General features: G+C 38.7%; 1 protein-coding gene and 1 pseudogene across 2 annotated transcripts; both read left to right on the forward strand.

Moving 5' to 3' along the window:
- The first annotated feature begins 3,327 nt into the window (after positions 1-3,327).
- On the forward strand, positions 3,328-18,827 carry LOC132111412 (E3 ubiquitin-protein ligase TRIM39-like). Of its 2 annotated transcripts, none has more exons than XM_059518684.1 (7): positions 3,328-3,440; positions 5,779-6,395; positions 7,151-7,246; positions 8,859-9,092; positions 9,521-9,668; positions 9,777-9,803; positions 17,957-18,827. In XM_059518684.1, the coding sequence occupies exons 1-7, from the start codon at positions 3,434-3,436 to the stop codon at positions 18,499-18,501; spliced, it is 1,674 nt and encodes a 557-aa protein (XP_059374667.1). In that variant the 5' UTR covers positions 3,328-3,433; the 3' UTR covers positions 18,502-18,827. The 2 variants fall into 2 exon arrangements, with proteins under 2 accessions (XP_059374667.1, XP_059374674.1); XM_059518691.1 differs by lacking the exon at positions 3,328-3,440 and adding an exon at positions 4,926-4,943.
- A 2,210-nt stretch (positions 18,828-21,037) lies between these two features.
- LOC132099209 (E3 ubiquitin/ISG15 ligase TRIM25-like) lies at positions 21,038-23,330 on the forward strand (annotated as a pseudogene).
- The last annotated feature ends 1,256 nt before the right edge of the window (positions 23,331-24,586 follow it).

Consider the following 24,586-nt stretch of genomic DNA (forward strand, 5'->3'; position numbering starts at 1 on the left):
ATAAATGGAGTCTTTAAACACCTCAGATGTAAAGTTATTCGATGTCAAAGTGACGCCAAAATGAATGGGATTCAATGGAATGCTAACAGCAGGTGGGGGTCCGCAAGCCAATGGCGGCGCCCAGGGATGCTTCAATAAAATATGAAACCCTGCCCCCATGTTTGAATCGCAAACTTCAGTAGAGTCTATAAAATGATTGGCCATAAAATGAACCAATCACAAGACATCTTATAGGGGGGGCACCTGGGGTGGCCAATCGAATTTCAGGGGGGGGCGGTGCCATACGAGTGCTGAGACCACTACTTTCTCAGGTAAAATACACTCGGGAGTCACCGGGCAGGCTGTAGGGCCTTACGGGAATCTGGAGATGGCCAATCTATCACAGCTTTACCTTTTCAGGGTCCATACGTATTCCCTCGGACGAGACGATATAACCTAGGAAGGGAACAGACTGTGCATGGAATACGCATTTCTCCGCCTTGACAAAAAGCCCATTCTCAAGTAATCTCTGGAGCACTCGTCTGACATGTTGAACGTGTTCCTGGAGAGATGAAGAAAAAATCAGTATGTCATCCAGGTAAACATATATAAACTGATCTACCATATCTCTCAACACGTCATTAACGAGTGCTTGGAAAACCCCTGGCGAGTTGGAGAGGCCGAACGGCATCACCAAGTATTCAAAGTGCCCTCTAGGGGTATTAAAGGCAGTTTTCCATTCATCCCCCTTCCTGATGCGGACCAAATGATAAGCATTACGTAAATCCAATTTTGTGAATACGGATGCTCCCTGTAACCTCTCAAAAGCTGAAGACATAAGTGGTAATGGATAGGTGTTTTTTATCCTAATGTTGTTCAGCTCTCGGTAATCAATACAAGGTCGCAGAGAACCATCCTTCTTACCCACAAAAAATAATCCCGCCCCCGTTAGAGAAGAGGAAGGGCGGATGAACCTGGATGCCAAGGAATCAGAAATGTATTTCATGGCCTCCCTCTCTGGAATAGAAAGAGAGTATAGTTTGCCTTTAGACGGAGACTTACCTGGCACTAAGTCTATGGCACAGTCGTAGGGACGATGCGGAGGAAGAGAACCAGCACGGGACTTACTGAACGTTTGATAATACTATTTTCTCCTTCTGAAAGACAGAGACAGGGACAACAGGACAAGCAGAAACCAGACAAGACTTATGACAACTTTCACTCCACAATGTGACATTGTTGGAACCCCAATCCACTCGTGGATTATGTTTAATTAACCTGGGGTGACCTAAGACAATGGGAGCTATGGGGGAGTCCATGAGAAAAAAGGATATGGCTTCGCAACGATTGCCTGAAGTGAGCAGAGTGATGGGTTCAGTATAGTGGGTGACGTGAGGCAGTTCCTGGCCGTTGAGTGGGGTGACATGGATGGGAAGAGACACAGGTAGGACAGGAATGTTCAGGTGACGTGCAAGGAGTGAGTCGATAAAATTACCTTCGTCTCCGGAGTCCAGAAGGGCGTGGCAGTCATGAGTGTGATTCTCCCACCGCAGTTTCACCGAAAGGAGAGTTGATGATGTATTTGAGGACTTCCCAGCGGAGATCCCACCCGATAGTAGCCTCATCTTTACCTTTAGGCTGGCTCTTTTACCGGGCAGGAATAGATGGAATGTCCTGAGCCTCCGTAGTATAAACACAGTCCTTGGGACCTCCGCCGCTCTCTCTCCCTCCGGGACAGCCGAGCTCTACCCACCTGCATGGGTTCGTGGTCGTCGACGGGACCGACCGTGTTCCCTCGACTCGAGCGGCCCCTTTCCGGAGAGATGGGATGGCGTGTAGGACTGGTCTGTCTATCCAGCCGATTAATCCGGGCATCAACTCGAAGAGCTAGGTCGATCAGACCGTTGAGTGTAGGGGGCAGCTCGAGTAGGTAGATCTCCTTCTGAACACGGTCGGCCAGCCCATGCAGGAATCAATCCCACTGCGCTGCCTCGTTCCACTGGCACGCAGCCGCCAGGGTGCGGAACTGGATGGAGTAATCCGTGACAGAAGATTTCCATTGATGTAGGTCTGAGAGCTGATGGGCGGCTTCCCTGCCGGCCGCAGCTCGATTGAAGACCCTTCTCATCTCCTCCGAGAGGGTGTGGAACAAGGCGCAACACGGATGTTGGTTCTCCCACACCGCCGTCCCCCATAGGGCGGCTTTGCCGGATAGTAGAGTCAGGGTGAACGCAACCTTCGACTCCTCGGTGGCGAAGGTGCGGGGCTGTAAGGCAAAGTGCATGGAACACTTATTAAGGAAAGTTCTGCAGAAGGTTGGCTCACCGGAATAGTTTTCTGGTGCCGAGAGTCGTGGCTCTGACCGGAAGTGATCCTGGGGGTCTCCTTGGGGACGGGGGGCGCAGTCGGTGCGATGGGCTCAGTGGGAGAGGTGAGCTGGTGGATCTGCTGGGTGAGTTCGGACACCTGTGCTACCAGAGCTTGGATAGCGCGTCCGGTGTTAGTGATGCTCTCCTGCTGCTGATCCATGCGGTTGACGCTGTGGTGGATAAAGTCAGATAAAGAGGTGGTGCTGGCTGCTTCCATTTTGGGTGAGAGCGTTCTGTGACGACTGGGTGAAGGAGAAGCTGGAAACAAGTGCGAGTATGAACAATATTTAATGAAAACAAAACAAAACAAACAAGAATACAAACAACGCTGGGAAGACGACAATCCAAGATGGTGAAGGCGGTGAGTAATCCAGAGGGTGGTGGAGAGCTGGCAGCAGGAGAGGATGGCACAGGAACTGCGTGGAATCGAGCCGAAGGTAAGTGGGTGATGCTTGTGAAGGTGCGATGAGTGGATGAGGTTCCGGGGGAAGACATGGACATCCAAACGCAGAACAACACAGAAGCAAAGAACAGTTACCAACATGAAACAATGCTCTCACAAACACAAGACACGCCATTATATAGAGAGGGTAATGAGTGACAGCTGCTGCTGATGACAATTAACGGAGACGCCCACAAACTAATCAGTGCAGACGCGTAACACACAGACTTCACCCACAAAGTGCAAAACCCAGAGATCACGGTTTACCAACTGTGACACAATCTTAGAAGATCATCCAAAGCATTTCTCTAAAATCTTTGATTTTTCTCTGCTGCTATTTAACAAAACTTTTTTCTTACTGTAATCTTGCATCATGACAACATTTAATTTAATAATCAGGGTGATCATGCAGTGTCAAGCAATAATCGTATAGTGACTTGCACAAACAGTTCTGTAATGACACATTTCAAAATACAAGGCTCAAGTCAGCGACACACACTGTAGCTCCGGTCACGGGTAGCTGAAGACACACCCATAGCAAACAGAGGCTGGAGAAAGAGCGTGAGAACAGGTTTTGATCAGGTTTTATTCTCACACACCCTTCACAAGCCAGGATTACTTTGAAGGAAGCTACAAGAAGATCATGCAGTGTAAGTCACAATCTCTGTTTATTCATTCTACACAAAGTCTTTTCTTAGTTTATCATTCTCTAGTAAATGACTGAATACATGGTGGTTGTTTCCGACAAACATTACTCTTTGATTTGTTGCTTACTTGGATGAAGCCACTTGCACGGCCCTAGTGAAAAATAAGTGCTTAATTGTATTGTGCACTTGTTTATTATACATTTAAATATATCAAAATGTTCTTGTAGATTTATGAAACAAATGCTACTGAAGTGACTTAAACACACTTTTAGTACACTTTAATGTACTTTATGCTGTTTATGCACACTTTAGCCCCTTTTCAACAACTGAAACGTTTTACTTTCAAGCACATTTTAAATAATTATGTTTTAATAACCTTTTAATAATGCTTTTAAAGAAGTACACTTATTTTGATGTGTTGACTAACATACTAAAGCACATGTAAAGTATTTGATTATCATTTTAACTGTAGTGTTATGCAATATTAGATTTAAAGTTAATATATATTGAATGTGCTAAATTGCAACTTCACCATTACACAACTTATGTAATTACAAATGTAATTACAAATATCTTACATATATGACATTAAAGTTTCAACATAAGTTGCATTATAGTTTACTATACATGGTCATGAAGATATAAAGATAGACTTAAGTATGTCAGAAGTTTTTGTATTTATTTGGACGTGAGTAAAAAGAGCAGACAGGAACAGATGGTTGTTTGGATTTGAATGTTGCCGAAGTCAAAGAAAAGCCGGTTGTACAGCATTCCTGCGATGACATGGTGATGTGTGCATTGTGCTGTTTGCACGTCCTCCACACGTCTGATAAGAAGCTGTGACTCTCTGAGTTCATACTGATGTTGCTGTTACTGACTGAGGCTGGTGAATCAGGAAGGATCCATTGGGCTTAGCAAACCTGTCAAAGATTTGTTCATTATGTAGTCGTTATATGATTATTTTTGAAAGCTTTAATATTTTACGTTAACTATGAACTAAGTTTGATTCTTTTTGGTTGGCACGTTTCATTAAAAGGGACTTTTGTCAGGCAGAGTGCTAAAATAAGGGATGAGTGACTTGTACTTTTGTACGAATGTTTACACACTCTCCAAAACTTTGTTTATGTTCATCAGAGTCCTAAAATTTTGCATCTTCCCTTCCAAGACAGACTATACCTCTCAAATAAACCTCCACTTTTAATTCAGTCTTTATTCCAGCACATCAATTTACAAAAAATCTTTTTACAGTCTGGAAACTGAAGTGATTTGGTTAAGGACAGAAGAGTGACTGAGAGCTTGAGTAACTCATCAGATAATGGGCCACGCTCACCTGAAACTAAGCATGTGACTTTTGTGTTAACAGCCCACACGTTTAGCGCCTACGCTAACACTCCCGATCCAATGCCTGGCCGTCCATTCTCATCTGATACCTTCACATTTGCTTGGAGAGCTGTTTCACTTTAATCACTGTTCAGCATCATTGTTAGTTTCTGTGATTGTTATTAGGTGATGCTGTTTTTCTTCTGTTTTTTTTTTCAATATCTATGTCTTTGATTCTTGTATGGTGATGGGTTTTCCCAAAAGTCCTTTGAATAGCAGTCATTTCATAAAAAAAATTAAAAATAAATAAAAAAGAAAAACCTTGGTTGAAAACATCAAGATGTGCAAAAAAAATCTTCAGATGTGCATAAAGAAATTCAAATCGATCGGACTGATTAAAGGGGCTTGAGTTGTGGCCTAGTGGTTAGAGAGTTTGACTCCTAACCCTAAGGTTGTGGGTTCGAGTCTCTGAGGTGCCCGTGAGCAAGGCACTGAATCCCCAACTGCTACCCGGGCGCCGCAGCACAAATGATGCCCACTGCTCTGGGTGTGTGTTCAAAGTGTGTGTGTGTGTGTGTTCACTGCTGTGTGTGTGTGCACTTTGGATGGGTTAAATGCAGAGCATGAATTCTGAGTATGGGTCACCATACTTGGCTGTATGTCACTTAATTTCATATACTTTGCACACATGCACATTGCTGTGATGTGCTGGTTTATGCCTTACGAACATGCATTTTTTTCACCTTTTTTTTACGCCAGTCAGTGGAGGATAGATTTGCCAAAAAAATAAGCTCTTCTGAAATAACTTAAAAACAACGCTGACACGTTATCAAAAATGGCAATTATACTTTAAGAATCCAAAATTGGATTTGATTCATTCTAAATGATGAAAATGAGTGCATGGAAGCATACAGTGTAGTCAGACAAAGCTGCACAAACCTTCCTTCTTCCTGCTCTTTTGTATTCTACTTTTTGGTGCTTCCAATCTAACTCCATCTCTTTCTCCCTCAACCCTTCGCAGGCCCACAATCTCCAGGGCGAATCCTGTCGGAGGAGCAGTTCTCCTGCTCCATCTGTCTGGAGGTCTTCATCGAGCCCGTCTCCACTCCCTGCGGCCACACTTTCTGTAAGGCCTGTCTGCAGGGCTTCTGGAATCACAGCAAGAAGTTCATGTGTCCCATGTGCAAGAAAACCTTCTCCAGAAAACCAGAGCTCAGCGTCAACTGTGTGCTGGCCGAGATCGCAGAACAGTTTCAGGGTCTGTCCACGATGTCCTTGGTTCCTGAGTTTCCAAATTCCCCACAGAAAGAGGACGACTGGGGAGACTTCGCTAAAGCGGGAGAGGTGCCCTGCGACGCCTGCATCGGCCGGAAGATGAAGGCCATGAAGTCATGTCTGAGCTGCCCGGGATCGTTCTGCGAAGCTCACCTGCGACATCACAAGAAGGGGAAGGCGATGAACTCGCACAAGCTGGTGGAGCCCATACACAACCTGGAGGACAAGATGTGCAAGACACACAAGCGCCTCCTGGACGCGTACTGCCGAAACGAACACGTGTGCGTGTGTAGGGAGTGCGCAGGGTCCTCGCATAAAGGCCACGAGCTTGTCTCCACTGAACGAGAGTGGAAGAAAAAAACGGTGAGATTTAACCCTTTGTGAGGTATGTTCTTTAAGGTACTCCATGCAATTAGATTCAATACAACTCTTCAAAAGTCTATAAAAACAACAACAACAAAAATATTAGTATTAAATTGTAAAAACATAAGAACGTATGAATTATAAAACAGTATTTTAAGGTCAAATTCTCATTTTTAACTAATTATTAGCTAAAATTTTGCCTTTTTGCTGTTTATTAATAGTTAGTAAGGTAGTTGTTAAGTTTAGGATTAGTGGTGCATAAAAATGGTCATGAATAGTATGTGTTTATAAGTACTAATAAATAGGCAATATGCATGCTAATGAACAACTAGGAGAACTGGTCCTTACACTAAAGTGTTACAATGATTTCTTGTAGTTCACATCGTAGAGCATGTCAGCAGCAATGCCAATTTGTTGGGTGTGATTCCCTGGGAATGCATTAATTTAACAAAAATTATTCATTTAAGTTGCATGAATATTAGAACTCTTTCATAGAGTAGTTAAGAAACAGACATAGCAAAACACAGTAATGTGCAAAAGATAGAAATAGCTGACTTGAAACCAGTTTTATTGGTGATAATACTAATGACCTAAGACTTTAGCACAGCACTGTATCATAGTGTGTTAACCAGTACTTCAGACAACTCAAACATCAAAATAGGTCAAACTGACTCGCCATATAAGTACTCAAATGTATTTTTGGAGCTTGAAAATTCAAGAAATGCGACTTGTGGATCTTATTGTTTGGTTCACAGAGTCTGCTGGGAAAGAAAAGGTCAGAACTGAAACATCTGATCAAGGAGCGAGAAAAGAAACTGGAGGAGATCAAGCAGTCCATCAAAGTGCTCAAAGTGAGTCCATTTATACTGTGTGACGCTTCTTTTCTCGAAAGGCTGAGTGGTCTTTGATCATTTTTCTTTCATTAGTTCTTGTACGAATATTATATATGCTTTGTAATTTTAAATTAAGTTTAAATTTCTGCCATTAGGATTTTTTTTTTGCTAAAAAGCTACTTTTACAAGTCTTCAAACTTCAGATAATCGATCAAAAGTAACTAAATGCTTTTGACCTATATCTATTAATCTGTAACGCATCAGCAAATCATAATAGATGATAAATTAAAAACTGTAATTGCAGCATGCAGCTATATTTATTATGCATGGCAAAGCAACACATAAACAGTTGGTCACAAACTATTTGATAATAATCAGTAATCATGAATAGTAATTAGCTGTCATCAAAGCCCTGTCCCTGTAAGGATTCAGTTAACAGACTGTGGCAAGTTCATGGGTTTGAAAACCTGAAGATATTATAGAACTTCACAGACCTAGACCTGGAGAGTTCAAGGAAATTAATAAAATGTTGAGAGGGGGAATCAAAAACTGAAAAAGTCCCAGTACAGACCCATGGTGAACGCTGCTTCTACCTTAGACTGTTGAGAATATCTGTTTACCTCTTGTTTCATCATCTGACAAAACCAGTTAGAGCACTGCAAATATTTGCCCATGCTGTCACACCCCTCTTTACCTGAGAACATTTCCCTTCAAATGGTGAACAACACAAGCAATTCAGGATAAAAGGAAACAGAAAAGCCTTTTGTTTTTGGCTGGAGATAAATATTTAACTCGAGTTAGAGGAAGTGTTTCTGTCTTAAAGTGGAATCAGAACTGAAGTGAGTGGCACGTATGACATCACTATTGACAAAGACCTCAAAAAATTTCCATCTGTGATATTTTATCCTTCCTGTGAGATCGGATTCGGGTTTGTGTCAGTGACATGCAAGGTTAATATGTCAGGGTTTTGTCTTTTCAGTAACTGTAAATAGATCACAGGGCCATCTTGAGTCACATTTAAAAGGATCCAATTACATGAGAAATAACTCATATTAGCCTCATTAATGCTCATGTATGCATTAACGATTACAGTAATTACTGTAGACAGAGAAAAAGATGTCAGGTGTACATGTATAGATGTATTAGAATCAATAGTTCTTCAGTATAAGTTTCAGCGGTTCGACCGGTTTGTCCTGTCAAAACACTGGGATTCTGCATGGGTTTGTCACGGGCCTCTCTGGTCTCTGTCCTGGAACAGAGAAACCAGAAAAATCTGATCCATGTAAGTCTCAAAATCAGTTACCAACATGATCCTGCAAACATAACCTGATGCATGATAGCGGTGTTGTGAGATATTTCTTACAGTAAAATAATGAATACAAATATTAAATGTATTTGAGCTGTAAATTATTGTTTTAATGTTCCATATTTCTATGGAATAGAATGGGGATTTAATGCAAAGGGGAAAATACAAATGTGTAAGAAGGAAAATAATATTGCTGGAACATAATAGTCATACACAAGTGTAAATATGTGGAGAAAGGAGAAAAAATAATACATGATCACTCTTAAATAAGGGTTCTTTGGTCAGCTGCTGTATGATGACACATGGCATCCTCTCTGTGTTCAGGACAGCGGTCAGAGAGAGGTGGAGGAGAGCTGGACGGTGTACGCGGAGCTGCAGCGGCTGCTGGAACAGTCTCAGGCCGAGCTGCTGGAGCTCATCACCACGCGGCAGAAACAAGCGGAGCAGCAGGCCAAAGACCTGGCCAGCGGCGTGGAGCACGAGCTCAACACCCTGAGGAAGAGGAGCAGCGAGCTGGACGCTCTCGCTCAGACACAGGACAGGGTGCTCTTTCTACAGGTCAGCATACACTGCCATTCAAAGCTTGACTGTTTTTTTTGTTTTGTTTTTTTTTGTTTGTTTGTTGCGGTCTGTGTGCATTGAATTTATTTAATACACAATTTTCACAAGTTGAGTTGAATTATTGTATTCTAATAATTATATAATTTTTTGTTTTTCAGTACTGTTTTGTTTATTGACTAGTAACACAACATCAGAATCACCTGATATTTTCAATTCAAGAAAATATTATTGAAAGTATCATTTGAAAGTATTTGAATGAAAAACTTTTTTTTTTTTTGCAGCTGGTCTGAAAAACACAAAAACACAATCAAACCATTTTTTATATGACGTCCCACAAATATATATATATATATATATATACAGCTTCCAGTTTCTAGATTGACACAAAAGAGCTTTGCTGATTAAACATCGTATTTTTCTTCCAGTTTCTGCCATCTCTTCCTCCTCCAGCGGAGCCGTCTGATTGGTCCTCTGTGTCCGTGAACACGGATCTGTATCTCAGCACCATCAGGAAGTCTGTCTGCTCTCTGGTGGACAAGTTCCAACACGAGGTCAAACGACTTTATGGGAAAGGTGAAGAAGCATGTCTAGGTTTTCCCTGCACTTTAAAAAAAAAAAAAATTTCAAACTGCTAATTTACATGATCTGTGTAACCTTCATGAAATGTTAATTTCCTTTCAGAACTCAGGAAGCTGCAAAACTATGCAAGTAAGAGCCATTCATATTTCCATTAGTAACCGAACACTGCTGACTGTATGGATCATGTCCATGTTTCAATCTTTTTCAGCTGAATACATATTTTATCACATAGATTAAGATATAAAAGACACATAGTTATTTTTAGATTAATGCAAGTCCAAGCTCAATCTGTTCCTCTAGAGGGCAGGCTTGAGTGCACTGCCACTGCATGGTCAAGTGTTACACTGATTAATGACAAAAGCAGAGAAGTAACTTTCCTAATTAAGTGATTGTAATTGTATCTGTACCTCATTTCTATGCTTCACTATTATTTTAAGGAATATGCATCTGCAAAAGAGAATATGAGACTAGAATTGTTAAACCAATTGTTTAAAATGTTTCATGTCATAATACTTGCTGGAATAAATCATACCGGGAGGTATGCTAAAATTGTTGGATGTGGCACTCTACCTAGAAAATTTTCCACCATCCACCACAGCTTTTAATGTTAATAAAACAACAAAACACAGAGAGAAATATCACTGACTGCTCTTGACTGATGAACTGTAGTACAGTTGCTTTAATGAGAATCAGTGTAGAATACAGTGATGAAGCAGCACACAGCCAAACCACCCCAACAACAACTACATAATCATAAAACTCCCTAGAAACCACATAACAGCTCAACAGGAGACACCCATTAACAAACAGATCTCACAATACCTTCACAAAGTGACAGATTTCACAGGTCATCATGACATCTTGATCTCTTATAAATCACTCTCTCACATCCGGTTTCTGTGAGATAACTGTGAAAATCCATCATCAAAGGGAGATCTCATGCTTGCTTGGCTGGTTGCTTTACAATCACAGACCTTGACCTAAAGAAAGTACCTGCTTTAAAATTAAACACAAATTGAGTTGTAAAGAACAATACTCAGCATCATAATTCAATCAACTGATGATAAATATAAACAATTAGAGTGCAACGCGGCACAAGTTTTTAACCACAGGTCAGTAAATATTGAGCAACTTGTATTTTAGGCACAACCCTGCCAGTTATTTTGTATATTTTTTTTGCTCTGCCAATCGTAAAAAAAGCTACAAAATCTATACTGATCACCAGAGTACTATTAGTATTATTACAGTCTTCCTACTTCAAAATGTCACATCTAATTCAATGTTACTTTGTAATTATTTACTAGCATTTTCTGAGTGAAAATGCTAGTAAATAATTAATGGTAAGTTATTTACAAACCATTAACTATGATTTTGCCTCAGACAACTCCCAATTTGCTGCTTATTAATAGTTAGTAAGGTAGTTGTTAAGTTTAGGTTTGGGGTAGGATTAGGAAAGTAGAATCTGATCATGCAGAATAACTGTATTAATAAACCACCTATATGTTAATAATTAGACATGCTAATAAGCAACTAGCTAATAGTGAGAATTGGCCACTAAAATAAAGTGTTACCATATATATATATATATATATATTAGTGCTGTCAACGTTAACGCGTTAACGCATGTGATTAATTTTTGTCTGGTCTAACGTGTCAAAATATTTAACGCAATTACCGCAGCATCCGTATTTTCTGCCATCCGTTGGCTAGCTTTACATTATATGATCACGCTCTTATTCATTTAAATGCTTTTAAACATTTCAAGCGCGGCAAGACAAAAGAGAATGCGCTGTCTGTGAATGCCCTTATGTGACACATACACACACACACACACACACACACACATATACAATGCATAGACAGGGCGCCAGAATATGGAAGGCCAAGAGGGTCAAATTCACGTGAATTTTAACGCGTCAACAACACGTTAAATACGTGTATTTCACACGTAAACAACACGTATTTAACGCATTAAATATGTGTTGTTTACGTGTTAAAAATCAGCGCATATTTAATGTGTATTTCACGTGTTAAATACACGTTAAATACATGTGAAATACACGTGAAGTACGCGTTAAAAATCAGTTTGAACGGGTCAATGTCATTGGCTGCTGAGGACTTGGGTCAAACCACTTCTGTGAGCTTAGAGGGGTGTACCATTCATAGACAGGCAACCACCATTTAACATGCTATAGATCAGCTTATTCAGCCTTATTATTTAGTCTTTTTTTATTTTCTTTTTTTATATAGCCTATAGAAATAATATATTTAAGTTTCAGTTATATGAAAAACTTATTTTTTTACCACTCATGCCTTTGTGTAAATAAACACATTAGTGTATATTTTAGCTTTAATAGTGGTCACTCTTAAAGGGTTAGAAGTAAAGCAACAAGTTTTATGGATGGTAACTGTAAAATTATTACTGAAATATAATTAGTAATTAGTTACACTACTAGTTAATGCAAAAGTAATATAATTAAAATAACTAAATTACTAGTAACTACTTACTGCTCAACTCTGACTTTCAGTAAAAAAAAATATATATATTTTCTATATAGACATTCTCCTGCTGAGAAATAACTGATAAAAATGTAAGAAAAAATTTAGTGTTCAAGAAAAATTATTTATATCCGTCTTATTTGATATTCAATATCTCAGGACATAAATGAGGTTAGTTAAAGTTTATCTGTTTCAAATGTTTTGGTGATAGTATAAGACTTAAGTTAGCATCAAGCATTAACATTTGTGTGGGGGAAATAGTTACAATGGAGGTAAGCAATCAATTCAGGTTTAAGATACAAACCATTGAAATCAATATATGTCTTTAGAAAACAATCATCTTAGTAATCAACAGCTTTTATTGTGCTTACATTTACAGCTATCGCCAGCAGGTGGCACTTATTGAAACCTCTTTTTGTTCAGCAATTCTGCACTTTTTGTTCAGCGATTATGCACTCATCAGACAATCAGTAATTAGGTACACAGGTGATGTTATAAGACGTAAGCATTTAAGACTTTCAGGATTAGAATGAGAGCTTGTACTAGGGTCAGGACAACAGAAGTATTCTACTGCTACCACCATACCACCGTGAGCCCCCCCAACCCCCCATCGCATCAATATTACTAATCATATTTTTCAAACTGCTGAATTAAAATCAAGAAAAAATAGATATCATTTGAAAGCTTAGAGTCTGAGCATTACAATGCATATAGCATGTTGATCAACTCCAAAATATTGGCAAGTTATTTGCTGAGAAAAATAATAATAATCATTTTGCCGTGTACTCTAATATTTATAAAAATATCACACAACTCGGATACTCATGTGCCATATGTCATCTGAAAGGTCTCATGAAGTAGAATAAAACAACAGGGTTCTAGGCTAATTTTTTGTTACATTAGTGCGCCTAACTTTTTTCTTACAAGTCCACTTTTTTTAAATCGCTGTCCATATAAACAATATTGACTTGTAGCCTAAAAGATTAACTAACAATCTGGTCAACATAATGTTCTTTATTTGAAGCACAATTCTACAAGAAAGGTAACTTACTGAAAAAGTTTTGGTGCTTAAAGTGTTTCACTGAGGTGAAATTTAAACTTAAAACATCTCAAGATATATGAAATAAAAAGAAAATCTAAATTAAGGGTTTTAAGGGCTTCAAACTGAACATCTCATGGCTCAATGTCTTATGGACTCTCCTCCACTGCAGTCACATGCCCCTCGGATGGCCAACTCCTGTAGTTTATCCTTCTTGATCTTTGGTCTTGGCTTATCCAGCTGTTCACACTCTCTCTAGCATCAAAATCTTCCAGACTTGGTCCTCTACACTGATTCTGATCAGATCTTCACTGTGTCTGAAAAAATGGGACAAATCAGACAAACCTGGTGAACAGTCCCTAAACAGCTTGTACTTATTGGATCAGCTATTAAAATAGTTCAGTTTTGTATGTAATAGCAAAGTGATTATATTTTGTTAATATAATATATTTTATTAAGTTAAGTTAGAAAATCATTTGGAGCATTTTATGTTTGTTAAATATAAGTTTTAGGTTTTTTTAAGTAACGTCCAAGCTGCCAGCGGCAGACAGTGAGCCTATGTTTGATCAATTTAGCCTTATCAAATCATCACGACTTACCTAAAATAAAATCTATAGATATAAAACAGTTGAAGCATATGACAATGTTTAAACGTTAGACCCAGATAAATGTAAGCTATATCCAATAGTTTGTGTAGAGATGCTTCAGGACAGGGAGACGGCAGCATGATCACTTGCATTTTTTTCCGTGGATATGCCATCATTTTTGCTCATAAAGGTAAGAATAATACATTATTCGTAACTGCACACACAATATCAACAAAACAGTTGCTCGTTCTGCCGTGTTGTCTTTAATAGGAGTACAAAAATTAACCGAAACTCAGTGAAAACATTTTTTCAGTTTTTGTTTTGTTTTATTTTGTTAAGTAGTTATTTAAAGCTTATATATATATATATATATATACAAGCTTTAAATAAGTACTTAACGAAATAAAACAAATCAAAAACAAAAACTCTTTCATTATAATCATAACCCATAAAGATGTACTTATCTCTAAAAGCGCTTCTAATGAGGGGATGACGAGTCGGGATTGCAACTTCATCCTTGTGACACAGATTCAGAAAACACTAGTTTATTAGTAAATAATTAAAATATCTTCTTCTTAAGCCTATTGTTTGAACGCAGAACTGTTCAGCTGCGCTGCTGCGGGACACAAAACAGCATCGAGCCTCTCCTTACAGTCGTGGCATCATGGTCTGGTGTTGTTTCCACCAGTGCAGCAAGTTTTTTTTTCATCGCTAATTGATGAATGTCTAAAATATTAAAGTAATAAGAAGTCTAAACAGACTGGAGGCCCGGCCCACATCTGAACAATCGAAGCCCGGCTCGAGGGGGTAAAAAGCCCGTCGGGCCCAGGCTAAAATGCAGGATTCTAATGTCTGTTGTTGAACCACAGGGAGACCTTCAGAGTCGCAGAGACTTTTTTTCCCCTTGAATGGCTCGTTGCACCAGTGCGACCTCAGAGTCTTTTTAGTCGCACCATTGAGAAATTTTTGAGGCTTTGAATAAACGAGCAAGTTTTGTACAAGAAGTCAACCCCAGACCGATATAATAATAATAATAGGCCTATTGATGTCACCGTTTTACTTGTAACTTCATAAAACAAGATTTCAGTGTACAATTATGCACCAGAATTTTATAGTAGCCTAGATTCTCCTGATTAAAAGAGCCCAAAACTATCTGTCAAATCTGTCATTTATATCTAAAGATTTATAACACACATAAAACTGCACAGAGAGCATGTAGTTTAGCCAAAAATCTGTGGTAGCTGTCATGTAGGCTTTTCACTCATAACTTCATGGAAAAAGCATAGGCTATATCATAAAAAAGATACGTCACTATTTGCAGATTAAAAACTGTCGAAACTCACCATAAAACATAATTTAAATCTAAATATATGTTTCATAAAGCTATAACACATAGAAAAAAATTAGGTAATGTATCTTTGCAAAAAAAAAAAAAAAATCAGAGGTTTCAGTCCCGTGCCGCTTTAGCTCTTAACTTCACCAAACATGCATAGATCCTTTGATCCGATCGAAAGATTTCGTTCATAGAGCATGAAAGCAGACTGGCGCACTAAGGGTGCAAAGTAAAACAGCTCGATACTCCACGTTTCGTTTTCATTCATAGCTTCAGGAATCATGCATAGATCATTATTTTCAGAAAATTATCCCAATTAAAATGAGCCCAGAGATACTGTAATCCATGGATGAGATCCAAATATATTACTCATATTGCTATAACACATAAAACCCAACAGACACAGCACAACAAATAACTTTAGTTTCACTTTGCGCTTTTATTAATACCTTCATGAAACATTCATATATCATGCAAAATCATACGTCATTTTTTTCAGAAAATTTTCCAGATTAAAAGTAGCTCAAATTCATCGTAATTTGTTCACTTGATCTAAATATATTACTTACAATATTGTCACACACATGAAACCATTCAATTGAGAAAAAAAAAAACATGTTACGTTTCCATTCATAACTTCATGAAACATGCATAGCTCATGGAAAATTTAAATTTCTTTAGATTAAAATGAGCCCAATTATACAATAATCTGTCATTTAGATTTGAAGGTATTCGTCATTGAATTATAACAAAAAAAAAAACCTCCAAATGCGCACATGCAGCAATATTTTCATAGTTTTACCTTTATAACTTCATGAAACATGCTCTGATTGTGAAAAATGACATATCATTATTTACAGCAGATTCCAGTCCAAAATAAAAACAATCCATTACGATCTTTCATATGTATGTCATAAATCAGTTGGAGAACTCTATTAAACTTTTGACAGAACATAGTGTTACAACCCCTTGGCTCAAGGAGGAGCAACATGAATGGAGAGTCCATACAGCATAATCAAATTTGCACAAATATGTATTTTAATCAGAAAACAGACATAACTACATTAAGGTAAAACAGAAAAAATATAGATACAAAAACACAACATGAAGCCTTGGACTGGAGAGCGTGAGAAAGTCCGCCTGACCACCAAACAGCAAGACCAGCAGAGACCAAGCCCCAATCTCCTTCCCTCCCGAGGGTAAGAAAGCCAGCATCTTATAAGCAGCATGGTTAATCACAATCAATTTTCCACACCTGCATCACAGCACTTAACCTAAAGACACAAAAAGTGTTACCCCATGACACCTGCTGGACAAAATAAAGTACAGCCCCTTGGATCATCACAGTAGAATCAGACTATAACTTTTGACTCTCCTTGCTATATTCGTGGAGTTATGAGTTGGTATTTTTGTGAATGGCACTCAGAAAGCAACAGTATTTAAATAGTATACTTCGGCGAGTCAAGAGCTAAACAAAAAGTCCTGTTTCATTACAAAATACTGTAACTTTTATAAACTTTATACTATCACCACAAAATTTTAATTAATATTTATTAAAAAATAAATATTTCATAAAACTGCTATTTAAATATAGTATTTCTATAGGCTATACAAAAAAAGACTAAATAATAAGGCTGAATAAGCTGATCTATAGCATGTTAAATGGTGGTTGCCTGTCTATGAATGGTACACCCCTCTAAGCTCACAGAAGTGGTTTGACCCAAGTCCTCAGCAGCCAATGACATTGACCTGTTCAAACTGATTTTTAACGCGTACTTCACGTGTATACGTGTTGTTTACGTGTTAAATACACGTATTTAACGTGTTGTTGACGCGTTAAAATTCACATGAATTTGACCCTCTTGGCCTTCCATACCAGAATCCAGTTCTCTTAAGCGCTTGAACTAACAATAAACATCCCAAAGTGCCAGTTTTGTCGATTATCCTCATAAGAGCAATCTTAAATGATTTATATAAAGTCTAAAATGAACAAAAAAAGTTGTGAGAGAATGAGGCGAGATCCATAGACAGTATATAAACGGTGAGATCCGCGTGTCTGTCTGCTCTTAAAGGGACAGCAGCCAATAAAGCTTCCTGTCAGTAAAGTTAAAGAACAAAGGGAACAGAGAAAATGACTCGCTGCTCTTGACTAAATAACTTTTGTAGCTTTAATAAGGATTAACTATTTAATTTTATAGTTTATGCAGTGCAGACTGCATATAACTTTGATAACTTTATTAAATTTCTGTATATTTCCTAACTGTTAAGACAGGAAGGCAGGAGTAAACATGACATTTATTATGGGTTTATGTTAGCATTGTTTTAAGTTTACTTAAATTAAAAACTGTTATATTTTTCAAGCCTAATAATAAATGTAAAAAATAAAAAAAATCAGTAGCTGTATTAATATCAGTAATACTGGCCTTCATTCATAAAAAGATGCCATTTAAACAAGTATTTAAAATATACTGTCTTTCTTGTTTCTACATTAATTTGATTAACTGTGAAATTATGACATAAAAAATATATTAAAAACGTACAAAAACATTTCTTTTTTTATTGCGATTAATTGCGATTAATCACAGAAAAAATGTGTGATTAATCTAGTTAAATTTTTTAATCGATCGACAGTACTAATATATATATATATATATATGTCTGTTCAATGCACTGTTGGGAGCAACACAGCAGTGGTGTTTTGTCTCTGAATGTACCAGCATTGTTGAACAAATTGGTTGAAAGAATAATTCAATGACTCACTCATTTCTGTCTATTTTTTGCGTTCACCAATGAGAGACATAACTGATTTGGGTATCCTCTCTAGGTGAAGTGATCTTGGATCCTGCCACAGCTCAGCGTGATCTCTGTCTGTCCGAGGACGGCCGGCAGGTGCGCTATGATGAGCAGCGTAAGAGCTCCACACACTCAGACACGCCGCGCCGCTTCAGCCCAGCGCTGTTTGTCCTGGCGCGAGACGGTCTTTCCTCCGGCAGACACTACTGGGAGGTGGACATGGGACACAAGACCGCTTGGACAGTAGGAGTGGCCCGGGGGTCAGCGCGACGCAAAGGAGAGATCCGCCTCAGTCCAGAAGGAGGCTTCTGGTGTTTATGGCTGAAGAGTGGAGAAGTGAAAGCTCTCAGTTGTAACAGAGTTCCTCTGCATCTCGCCACACTGCCTCAGAAGCTGGGCATCTTCCTGGACTACGAAGCTGGACAGGTGTCCTTCTATGACGTGAAGACATGCTCTCATCTCTACACATTCACTGATGTGTTCACTGAGAGTGTCTATCCCATTTTCAGCCCTTGCATCAATCAGGATGGAAAGAACCCCGGAGCGCTGGCCATCACCGCCGTTAAACACAGCTGAGCCGGCAAACTTATCCGATGCATGATATTCTGTCTAAATGGTCTTTCAAAATGGATTCTGGACAAATAAAACACTTTTTATAAGTTTTATCTGTAAATCGAAAAACACAGTGTGGGAACCAGCATGCATCTAGTGTAAGAAGACAATATGCTACTTTGAAGGATACAGACACTTCAAAATACATATACACTACTGTTAAAACGTTTGGGGTCAGTTAGAAAGAAATGTAGTCTTATTCAGAAAGGATGCATTACATTGATCAAAAGTGATAGTAAATACATTTATATTGTTACAAAAGATTTATATTGTTTCAACATTGATAAAAATCAGAATTGTTTCTTTAGCAGCAAATCACCATATTTAAATGATTTCTGAAGGATCAAGTGACACTGAAGACTGGAGGAATGATGCTGAAAATTTAGCTTTGATCACAGCAATCAATTACAGTTAAACACATATTGACACAGAAAACAATTATTTCACAGTATTGTTGTTTTTACTGCATCTTTGATCAAATAAATGCAGCCTTAGTTACCATAATATCTTACTGGCAACCAACTTCTGATCTGATGTGTCTGTTGCTTTCCTTTCCTTTATTGTTTCCAATATATTTGCATTACCTTATTTTTTTTTCATATAATATTATTTGAAGTTATTGACTCCAGACCTTGGAATGGTAGTTCCTGGTCCACTTTGGCTCCATGTTACTATTAATATGAACGCTAAATTGAAGTTTGACCATTTTACAACTTGTGAATAAAAGTATAGAATTGTAACAACTTGTAAAAAGTCACACTCTTAACCAATCATTTATCCATCTGAATTTGTTTTACTCTATGAAAAATGTAATGAATTTGTATGGGTGATACGACGATATGTATAAGCTAAATGGAGAATATACCAACAGTATAGATCAGATCACTTATATATTCCCTGGGTTAAATTTTACATGTTTGGATACAGGTTTGTAATGAGTTTTTCAGAACTTTTGAATAAAATATATAATAATAATTTGTCATTCTATGCCATGAATGAATATATAATAAATAACTGCTGAATAAAAACAACAGTCAGTGAGTGGTTAATATTTCCTGAAACTAGAAGAGCCTCTATGTAATCAGGGGTGTAAAAGCAAAACTAGGCTATGGGTGAGGGGCGAGGGGGGATATTTCAGGGTGTCAGCTGTCCTGCGTGTCTCTGCTGTCCAGAACAGGACAGTCATTGTGGTCGGTGCCATTAGACTACTGCAAACCTCTGGTGAGTCTCTCTTTAAAACACTGTGACTCTTCAAGTCAAAAAAGCTAATGTAGAGTGAATGAAGAAACTGCATGTTCTGCATGTCATATTAGCAAATTCATAGCCAAGATGTGTAGAAAGTGACTTATTTGCTAATGAAAGCATGCTCAAACATCTTGAATCTCTTCTGCTGCCAAACAATAATGGACAATTATTGCTAAGTCTGCAAAAATGTATTTAATAATCCACTTTTAAAAACTATAGACTGAATGGTGTTATGGATCCAAAAAGGAGCAGGAGTCTGGGAAGCCTGGTATTTTTGGAGTGATGTTAATCTTAGGTCCTATGAATATATTGAAGTCTTTCTGTGTCAAAGACTGCTGCATATTGCTAAGACTGCAAAGCCGCTAAAATAACTGTTTTCCATTGAAATATGTTGATTACCTAGATTGTGAAAACTGCATTTAGGCCCTGCTCAGTTCTGACATGGAACATCTACTTCTCGCGATACAGTAAATTCCTGATGGATGATCTCAAACATCAACCATTTTTGTCATAATGTTAATATCATAATCATTATGGAAGTAAAATGGGCTGTGAATGCAGGTTCATTTTGACTTTAATATACATGCATAATTACATATTATAGATGAAAGCACATGAAAAGTATTAAACAGCTTGTAAATAAACCTCATAACTCCATTAGACCCTGTCACACATAGTTTGGACAGTCTCTGCTTGTTTGCAAAGCATGGATTGATAAATAACTTTTTTGATAGTGTTTAAATAGTGATTTCTTCACTAAAACACTATGCCCTTAACAGCTAAAACTTTATGTATCTTGGCACTTGCTTGACTAAGACACTCTTCTTTCCATAGACATTACAGTTTTAAATAGTGGATAGCTCCTAATATTCTATTACGTGATATTCTGGCCATTCAAAGACAGGAAATACATTCAACAAAGGATAAAGCACATTTCTGCTTGATTTTGGTTACATATTAATAATATAACTTCCGAAAGTAGCAATTTTGAATACAGGGTTTCCCATATACAAATCTCAAGAAGCTTATTTTATTATTATTATTATTATTATTATTATTCAGGGATAAACAAGTTTAGAGAGTTTTCTAAAATCAGTTATTTGTCTAACAACTAATTTTCATATATATATATATATATATATATATATTTACACCCCCTCAATGCTTTCTATACATTCTAAAAATTATTTTTATTCAAAGTTGGAAGTCTACATCTGTTTGGAAGGCACATGATTCTCCCTCTGTCTTTACAGGAATGATATCTCCCACCAAAATTTTAGTGGAGGAGCAGGTGCACTGTTCCATCTGTCTTGATGTATTTACCAACCCTGTCCCTACGTATATACCTTGTGGACACAACTTCTGCATGGCCTGCATTGGCAGATACTGGAAGTCCAGTGCCCTCTTCATGTGTCCAAAGACTTTCTTCAAGCAGCACCACATCAGCATCAACACAGTGCTAAGGGAAATCACTGAGAAGTTTAAGAAAATTTTAACAAACCCAGTTGTGTGACTTCAGAAGAGAACACAATCAGAGCCAGGACAGAGCCCTGTGGAACTCCCCACGGAAATGCCTAAACTGATACCTGCTAATGGAGTATGGACCCTGGAGGTGTCCTGAGACTTATGCACTGGCCTCAGCGACAGGCAGTAAAGTCCTGCTTGGTTTGTTTGACACCTCACTGTGAGGAGCACTCAAAGACTCACACTTCCCGCTTCCCCAAACACAAGCTGATTGAACCCGTGCAGAATCTGGAGGACTGTATTTGTAAAAAGAATGAGAGGTTACTAGAGCTGTTTTGTAAGAAGCATCAGACCATAGTGTGTGTGCTGTGCACAGAGATGGACCACAGGGCAAATTATACCATTCCTGTTGAACGAGAGTGGGCCGAGAAAAGGGTAGCTGTGTCACGTGTCATGACAACAGCAAATGTTTTTGGTGGCTGATGCTCTTATTTTTGTCCACTACATATAAAGACCAGATGGATGACATCTTGGATGTGCTTGGTGCTTGGATTTATTACAAATCTCAGGATGGACTGGAAAGACAAATACTCACTCTGTATCTCTCTGATGAGCATGACACGTATAAAATGAAATAATAGTATAGAGTAAGGTGTATGTAGGAAACTTTTGCTGCTACTGACTTGATTTCAAATTCGCCATTTGCTGAGCTTGTTCCTCTCCCTTTTCACATCACATATCAGATCAGAAAGGCATTCATTTGAATAAAATGAAGTACATATTTCAAAAGTGGAAATAAAGTGCCTCACGGATGTTTATTGGGTAGGGTTAGGAGTAGGTATATGGAGGGCATTACTGTCCCAATGTGGTGGCAGCCATTTAATAATTTGAATAAAAATGATACATTTACACTCGCCACATTATTATTGCATATTGTTTTATAGTTTAATAAATACTGAAAATCAATCTACTATTTACATGTATTGCACAGAAAATGCTACTATTTGTACATAGTGTAAATATAATCTATTGTTATTTGCATTTAATGTAAATAACTGCTACAAAAATTAAAAAGAAATAAAAAATAAAAACCAATATGGCAAGCAGGGCTGTACAGTGAAGATTATTACAATTTATATGGAAACACATGCACACACAAACACACATATTCAAACATCACCAAGTAGAGCTATGCGAGGTGATTTAAAATGTTTAACACTGTGTATTCTGATTGACAGGCCTTGCTGAGGAAAACTGAAGCTGAATTCCAGCAGATGATCCACAAGCGACTGAAGAAAGCTGATGACATCAAACACTCCATAGAGTTGAACAAAGTAAGTTTAAGCATTTCTCTATGTCTGTCATGGACAGATGTTAGCCTTTCATTTCCTCAGTTTAGTGATCTTTGTGACTTAAAGGGTTACTTCATGCAAAAATGTACATTCTGTCATGAATGCAGTGGAGACTGAAGCAGAAGAGAAGAAATTGTTGAATAAAGTCATTATTTGTGTTTTGTTTGCCCACAAAAAGTATTCTCCTAGCTTCATAAGACAATACACATATACTCTATAAACGCTAATATCTGAATTTCCTTTGAGCATGTAAACACGTGCCTTACACTGTTGCCTGACTCTATGAAAGCAAGGGTTTTAAAACAAACACAGCAACAAAAGTTGAAAAGCTGACTTTCAAACTAGTGATTGTGAAATATCTTAGCTGTGGAGCGAGAAAAGGCAATTTCTGGGCTTGTTTGAAATCCTTTCAAATCTTGGATTTGTTGCTGTCTCTGAAAAGCAGAGATGTCTCTGATGTTGAATGTATTATGGGATTTTTATTTTGTGTGTGTGTGTGTAAACACAGTTATGCATGTCCTAGAAATTTCATACAAACATTTTTTTTTTGTCCGCAAATGATTTCTGTGTCTCTCCTTCTGATCACAGAGCAGTGCTCAGGCAGAAATCGAGGACAGCATGCAGGTGTTCTCGGACTTGATCCGTGCCGTCCAGAAAGCCCAGGTAGAGCTGGTGCTGGACATCGAGGAGAAACAAAGGAAAACCGAGAGCTTGGCCAACGGACACAATTAAGCACACTTTAAAGTGCCCTTTGTGATATCAAATTAAAAGTTTACATGAAAGCATTTTACATCATTATATAATAATAATATTTTGTCATCAAGCAGTACAGTTAAAACTTGTACTGTTAAAAGACTGTTGAAACCTGCTTCTGGAGGGTCACTGTCCTGCAGAATATAGTTCCAACCATAATTAAACACGCCTGAAACAGTAAAACAGATTCTTATGTAAAATCCAACGTGTGAAACAAATAAAGTTTCCTTTACTTTTTTTTGTCACGGTTGGTAAACCGTGGCCTTGGGTTTTGCACTATGTGGGTGGAGTTGGTGTGTGTCTCGCGTCAGCACTGATTGTTTCATGTGGGCGTCTCCGTTAATTGTTCATCTTCACCATCTGCTACTCATTACCTGATCATTGAACATTGTCACTCCATGGATCGCTACCAGACCTACAGCACTCACCCAGCCTCCTGTCTTCTTGTTACTTTGTCTAACTATTCATTAAAAAATTCATTTAACTCGAACTTGCTTCCTCCCCTTCTTCGAGTCATTACAGTTTTATTGATTAAACTATTTATATTTGTATTTATATATTATTTATATATTATTTATATTTATATCCCCGGAACAAAGCGCTTCCTACAAGGAATTAAGGAAGGAGATCCTGGTCCGTATGGGGCTATCACCAATCAGTGCCGCCCAACTTTTCAACGAGTGGACCATCTACCTGTGGCAGCTGGCCCGAGCTCAAGCGGCTAGCTTCTCCCGCCTCGCCCAGCACTGGTTACTGGCCAGGGGTCCCACCATACACCAGGTAGCGGAGCGCATCGTGGTCGACCACCTTCTGCAGGCCCTTCCCCGCCCGCTTCGTCAGGCAGCCTGTATGCGGAACCCAACCAACGTGGATGAGCTGGTCGAGGCCATTGAGCTGGCAGAGGCAACCCAACACTGGGAGGTTGGGGAGAGAGTTTCCCCGAAGGTTGATCCAGGAGCGACACATGCCGGAGGGCACCCAGCGACCGATGAGCAGGCCGGTGGTTCCCGGCCCTCAAGATGAGCCCATGCCCACTGAAGCACCCCGCTCTCCGGGACGACCTTGGCTGGCAGGCTGCGCCGTGCACACAGAGAATGCGCCGTGGGCGGAAGTGAAAGTAAATGGCTGCCCATACCTTGTCCTTCTGTACTCCGGCAGTGCGGTCAGCCTAGTCAAAACGTAGGTCCTACCCCCCCGGGCCAAAGCCAAATCAAAGCTGCCCATCACCTGTGTGC

This window comes from Carassius carassius, chromosome 2 (genome assembly GCF_963082965.1).
Source record: "Carassius carassius chromosome 2, fCarCar2.1, whole genome shotgun sequence".
Taxonomy (NCBI): domain Eukaryota; kingdom Metazoa; phylum Chordata; class Actinopteri; order Cypriniformes; family Cyprinidae; genus Carassius; species Carassius carassius.